General features: G+C 25.9%; 1 protein-coding gene across 1 annotated transcript; it reads left to right on the top strand.

The window, feature by feature from the left end:
* Positions 1-3,847: 3,847 nt before the first annotated feature.
* LOC126906956 (uncharacterized) lies at positions 3,848-6,155 on the top strand. The gene is made up of 2 exons (XM_050687920.1): positions 3,848-5,372; positions 5,872-6,155. The coding sequence occupies exons 1-2, from the start codon at positions 3,893-3,895 to the stop codon at positions 6,075-6,077; spliced, it is 1,686 nt and encodes a 561-aa protein (XP_050543877.1). The 5' UTR covers positions 3,848-3,892; the 3' UTR covers positions 6,078-6,155.
* The last annotated feature ends 1,193 nt before the right edge of the window (positions 6,156-7,348 follow it).

A 7,348-nucleotide genomic window follows, 5' to 3' on the forward strand; every position in this document is an offset into this window, starting at 1 on the left:
CCCCCCCCCCCAAAAAAAAAATTATCCTGGATCCGCGCCTGTAGCGTTGTCTGAGCAATATTCTGAAACGTATTATTATTTTTTTTTTCAGTAGAAGCCACGAATAATAATAAATTAAAATATTGTGCAGTGCTCATTTAAATCACACACTCATAAGTGTATCGTTGTAGAAATATTAGTCAGCTACTAGCAATTATTAATAATATCATAATATATAATAAATTTAAGAAATGTATAACCCACTACTATAGCAATATTCTATTCAACTATAATCAGTCTTTCTAAGCGGTTATAAAATTACCCATGAAAAAATAAATTCAAAACAAATATAAGATTTAAAAATTACAACTAATCATAAATAAAATACAATAATAAATAATCTTAGCACGAATTCATTTCATTTATACTTACTACTAATAACCTGAATTAACCATTAATTTTACGATACTCAGAATTAATATTAAATCTAATTTGTAATAATAAAAGAAAATGTATGAATATATTAATCCTATAGCATGGATGTACAACATTGAAAAACAGAAAAGAAACACACTTATCTTATGTGCTATAAAATATTAAAGTAGCTTAAGCTCGTTAGATTCAAACATGCACTTAACTGATATTTTAATAGCAAAATTTATATTCAATTAATCACTAGTATTCCATAAATATACATTATTTTTATTATTTAAATTATTTTTAGAAAAAAACAAAATTATGATATTTTATAAACTATATTACTCATAGAACTATATTGAAACAATTTTCGTGTTTAATCAAGTAGTTTTCAAAAGAATTTATGAGTTTCGGCTTTAAGTCATCTTCAGATACCTGTATAAATAATGAAAAAACTAAAAAAAAAAAACAACAATTGAACAAATTAAACACGAAATATAGAACTTTAAATTTGGTATTGGATTTATTTTATTATTTTAATGAATAAATATATAAAATAAATTAAATATCTGTAAATAATGTAACTATTAAAATAAAATAAAAAAGTTAATAATTGAAAAAATCACAATACCTATGGGTGCCATAACTATTTTTTACATGGGGGTAACAATTTAATAACTAAAACTCGGCTCCATGATTGATATGTCGTACGTCGGTAGTACCCCAACGTAGACACAAAGGTTTACTAAAGTTTTATGTATATATATATTGACGATGAGTTCGCCGTTCGAGCTCTTCCCGAGTCCTCCCGTTGNTTTATTCACAATTATATATATAATTTTTATTATATTATTAATAAGTATTGATAGTATAATAAAATATACTTAATATAATAATTACAATTTTTTAGCTTCGATGCGATGCTGGGAAGGTATTAATTTTACCATAATGTATTTTTTTCAAGATTCAAAAACCTAAATTATTAAAAAAGTGATTGTTACATAATGTTTGGTAATATTTGAAAAATCAGGTGTTAAATAAATGACAACAAATTCTTATTTTTGTTTTATTTAATAAAGAATGTTTTTTGTGAATTTGTATTAAAAAGAATCATAGTTACTTAATAAGTTGTATTAATTTGGCAATATTTAATTATAATTTAAAAACTTACATCTAAATCATTTTAATATTATTAACATTCTTTTTTTATCAAAAGCAATGTTATTTCTGTGTCAAGTTATGAAAAATTTAAACTAAACATTTTAAACATGTAACATAATAAGTTGACATTTATTNATAATTTTTACTAAACATTTTAAACATGTATCACTCTGACGAAACAACTATTAAATTCTAATGATATAAATATGATAATAATCCTTAATATATAATACAATCAACTTGCTGCCTTTAATGACATCAAAAATAGGATCTATGATTAATTATAACCCAAAATCACCAAGTCTTTGAATGGTCTACCATAAGTTGACACTAGTTAGACTCAAACATTTATTAATATGTATTTGTTAGTGGCAATATTATTTAATACATTCTAAACATAACATTTTTTAACATTTACTCTTTATAAAACTCAACTATTATATAATGTAAAATTTCAAGTTCTTTGACAGTTTTCATGTTTAAATCTTTATTTAGGTTATTATTTGTTACATACCACGGCGCACCAGTTAACACTCGTAATGTTATATTTAGAAAGGATTGTATTGATCGAATGTTGGATAGTTTAGCTGATCCCCATATGTGAATACCATAAGACCAGACTGGTCTGATAATTGACTGATAAATAAGTAATTTTGTTTCAAGAGGTAATTTAGATTTTAGTAATGGACGAAATAGATGAAGTCTGCTGTTGACATTTTTCCTTTTGTCTTCCAGATGAGGTCACCATGTCAGTCGTTTGTTCAAAATTATGCCTAGGTACTCAGTTTCATTATGGGTATTAATTACTGTATTGTTTAATTTTATATCTGGGCATTTATCATATTTGAGGGTGAATGTTACATGACTTGACTTATTCGCATTTATTTTAATTTTCTAGTTCCTAAACCAAAATTCGATGATGTTGACGTGTGTTTGTAGATGATGGGTAGCTTCAGTAATATTACTATGAGTAAAGAGTATAGCTTTATCTTTAGCAATAGTAGCAAGAAGAGTATTAGTAGACTGGGGTATGTCTGTGGTAAAAATATTGTAGAGGTCAGGAGACAAGTCACTTCCTTGAGAAACACCTGCTTGAATTTTGTAGTAAGAAGAATTTGCACTTCCTTGTCTTACCGTACATTTTCTTTCATAGAGGTAAAACTTTATTATTAAATATAAAGGCGCTGGGAAAATTTTTTTTAATTTGTAAAGCAGCCCGACATGCCACACCCTATCAAAGGCTCGGGCTACGTCGAGAAATAGACCAGTACAGTATTTGCGGTTTTCGAATGCTGAGGCTATTGTATTAGTGAGCCTTTGGACTTGGTGTACAGTGGAGTGTCTCACACCGATTCCAAACTGTGTGTTGGGTAAGATGTGGTGCTCTTGTAATATTGACTTAATCCTTTTAAGTAGAAGTTTTTCAAATAGTTTGCTTAATATGGATAACAGTCTGATAGGACAATATAATGCTGCAATGTTTTTTGGTTTCCCTGGTTTAGGTATAAGAATTATTACAGCCATTTTTCAAATTGACGGTAAGTAAGAAAGACGTATCATACTATTGTAAATACATGTTAGAAGGAGAATACCTTTTTTTAATAGGTTCATCAATACTTTATTTGTGATTAGGTTAACCCTTTAGGTGATTTTTTAATAATTGCTTCAATTTTTCCAGTGCTGAATGGTTTAATAGGAAGAGACATAGGTAGAGGACATGAGATAAAGTAATTAACCATATTAATATGAATAGAGTCAGGCTTAACGTCTTTATGTGGTTTATATGTACAGATATAATTTAAATGTGAATTTTAATATATGAGAGAAAATATCCTTTTTAATATATATGATAAAAATCCAAACAATTTATTTGTGTGACAAATTAGTTTTTGGTTATAAGTTACAGAATTAATTAAAAGCTTAGTTAGAAAAACACCGTGTTTTGGTGCTAATGTATTGAGGTTTGATTTCGTAACAACAGGCTCAATCCGTCTTCTTTAACACAAACAAAGTTTTTAAAATATTGTGAATTTTTTAGTCAGTATTTTTTTAATAAAAATTTTACCGTTAATAAAAAAGCTAAAAAAATCAATCTATTATTGAAAAATAAAAATAATGTTTAAAATAACTAAGTAAATAAAAAAAAACAAATAAGGTACAACTTTTTGTTTAAACGTGTATTTATATTTTAAAAAATAGAAATTTAAAAATATACATTTGAAATATTCGTGGGATTTTATTATACTTAACCAATATTTCTTTAAATTTATATCAAATTAAAATTTTCTATTCTATAAAAATTGATTGTTATACAGCTTATAGTTTATACATCAAAATGATAATTTTTATTTTAGTTATACTCATTGCATATTCAAACCTTACAGTTGCGGTAAATCATACATATATGCATTGCAATTTTTCTAAGTATATGTTTAATTATTTCAAATACAGTGAGCAATATCTATTTAGCTTTGATAATACGATTTCTGAAACTCAACTATCTACCTATGGAATGGCAATCAAAACCCACGATGAAATCATAATGATCATGTTAGAAACATTACGAGAAATGAATAATACGAATTGTGCAAGAGATTTGACAACGGTTAATTTATATTTGAACAATGTATCGGGATCCTTAAATATGATCGCTAAAAACGAAAATGGTGAATTTAGTAGATCTGAAATTTCTAAAAATTTACTCAAAGGATATAAAATAATTCACCAATCAATTGTACAGCGATTAGAGTATTTTATCAAAGATAAATGTTCCAATGTATCCTTTGAAAATGATTTTATACTGTACACTAATTTTAAAAAACCAATTGAATATAGCTCGGAAAACTTACATTGTGTATTGGAACAGCTAAGAAAAAAAATCATTAACAACATAAAAGAATATTTAACTTTAAAAAGTATGTTTGCAATACATAACAATCCAATGTTAAAAAATTATAATGTCATTATGAAACATTTAGCGTTAGCATATGAAAGTAAACAATACAATCGTTTTCATCCAAAATATTTTTTGTTTTATGACTTAATGGAGAAACGTCCTCATATTTTTGAACTAGATCTCGCGTCAGGCTCCCAAGCAAAACAAAGAGTCACCTATAATGACAATGGCCAACTGAGCGACGTTTTAGACGAGCTGCGATTTACACCAATTTTAAAAAAAAGTGAAAACAATTATCGAATAAGGTTATCAGATATATTTCGATTTATCAAATACGATTTCAACTTGGACAATATAATAGTATTTCACTTATTAATAAATACAGCGACAGCTCGACCTATTTTTACGACCTTACGTAATTATATTTTGTTTATCAGACTGTTTATAAATTGTCAGAATTTAATAATGCAATATAATTTTTTTTATGATATCTATAAAATGGGTGAGGATATCGTTAATATTATGAATGAATTATTGAGTTTAAATTTGTTTAAACATCAATTTACAAAAAAAATAAGAAATTTTACTACTAGAACGAGAACACTTATTATGCATTTAAAATCACGCAATGATATATTTATAAATGAAGAAGTACCAAAAATGTCAAACTATATTTTCACATTTATAAAAATGCATTTTTTATGTTCCTATTTCACTCTGTTAGATGATATTACTTTCCAACAAGATAATATCATTGCAATTTACAATTTAATAGCTGAAAAAATAAATTCACTTACTATATACTTAACAAGATTAAGAGAATATCAATATTGCTTTGAAGTTGCAAATAGTCATATACATTTTGAATATATCAACCCACTCACTTTTCGATATTTTATAAAATATAATGTTCCGTATGGTAAGTAAATTTGTTAATTAAAAATTATATGTAAATTTAAAATCAAACTTCTGATGCGAAATTGTTTACAACATGAATTAATTATAAATAAGGTTGGGGACTTAATGCATTTTAAGTTTATTTATTAATTTTAAATTATTACTTTTCGAGTACTATATTTATAAATAAATATTTGTGTTTTTAGTAAATAGAGTAAATAGTAAATAGTAGTACATCTATTAATGTAGTTTATAATAAGTAATCATTTTCTATAATTAAATAAAAATATTAGTTATTTTTCCGCCAAATATACCTTCGAGACGTCAGGACACACCGTCTGAATTTATTGTGGTACTTTGGGACATTTTTTCGATTTGCAATTTATCAAGTCGATCTACACGTTGCGATAATTAAAAAATTTTAAATTAAAACAAAACATAATAAATAATGTTTAATTTTTTAAGCTTTAATTTTTTGAATTACTACAAACATATTTTAGTAATTAAAAATTTGATTTTAGAACAATTGGGAAATTTTGAAGACATATATCGTCCATTGTATTTCCCAAATAATATCACAAATGATAATAAAATACACGACAATCAAATTTGGGATGGTGAAAATTACAATAATGAGAAAAACAGCGATGATAATGAGATTATGGAAAAAAAAAATCAGACCTATTATTCTCCTAAATATTTAGAAGATTATTTACTTTACGCGTAACTTATAAAAGATCTAGGCTACACTCAGAAAAATTATGTGATTCATTTGATTAAATAAATAAAACATTTTTTTTAATAATTATTAATCTTTTCGTCATTATGACATTATGACATTTGTTCATAATTTTGTCGTTTTTAATTCTTTTAACAAAATCGCAATTTTTGAATATTTGAATGAGTTTCATTTGCTAATGACACTAAAGAATGTTGTAAGAAAATTATTAATCATAATCATAATCATAATAAGAACTAGGTTATACTTAGAAAAATTATTATGTGATTAATGAAAGGAATAATGATTACTATAATTAATAACACATATTTATAAGCAAAATTTATATTCATATAATCATTAGTATTTCATAAATATACATTATTTTTATTATTTAAATTATTTTTAGAAAAAAAAAAAAAAGGATATTTTATGAACTGTATTAGTCATAGAACTACATTGAAACAGTTTTCGTGTTTATCAAGTAGTTTTTAAAAGTATTTATTAGTTTTGGCTTTAGGTCATCTTCAGATTACTGTATAAATAATGAAAAAACTCAAAAAAAAAAAAAAAACAACAATTAAAGAAATGAAACATAAAATACTTTAATAAATAAATATATTAAATAATTTAAATAGCTGTAATGAAATAATCAAAAAACTAAAAAAAAAACAACAATTGAACAAATGAAACACGAAATATAGAACTTTAAATTTGGTATTGGATTTATTTTATTATTTTAATGAATAAATATATAAAATAAATTAAATAGCTGTAAATAATGTAACTATTAAAATAAAATAAAAAAGTTAATAATTGAAAAAATCACAATACCTATGGGTGCCATAACTATTTTTTACATGGGGGTAACAATTTAATAACTAAAACTCGGCTCCATGATTGATATGTCGTACGTCGGTAGTACCCCAACGTAGACACAAAGGTTTACTAAAGTTTTATGTATATATATATTGACGATGAGTTCGCCGTTCGAGCTCTTCCCGAGTCCTCCCGTTGGATAAACTGATCAGCCCCAATCTCTCTAATTAGTGGACCACTAAAGGGGTAGAGTTTAGACCCGTCAGCACGGTCTAGCTCAAAAGTAGCAGACTGAAGGGTGGCTCCTTGTCAGCCACCAGCACAACTACCTTTTTACTATACCCACTAAAGGACGGTTAAGCCCAAACACTAGCCAGCTCGTACACTAATTATTAAGATTGACTAAAGGACCAGCAGTCCAACCTAGACTCTAGCCGCACACACACACACACACACACACA

The sequence above is a fragment of the Daktulosphaira vitifoliae genome, unplaced genomic scaffold (assembly GCF_025091365.1).
Source record: "Daktulosphaira vitifoliae isolate Bord-2020 unplaced genomic scaffold, ASM2509136v1 Scaffold_5, whole genome shotgun sequence".
NCBI classification, from domain to species: Eukaryota; Metazoa; Arthropoda; class Insecta; order Hemiptera; family Phylloxeridae; genus Daktulosphaira; species Daktulosphaira vitifoliae.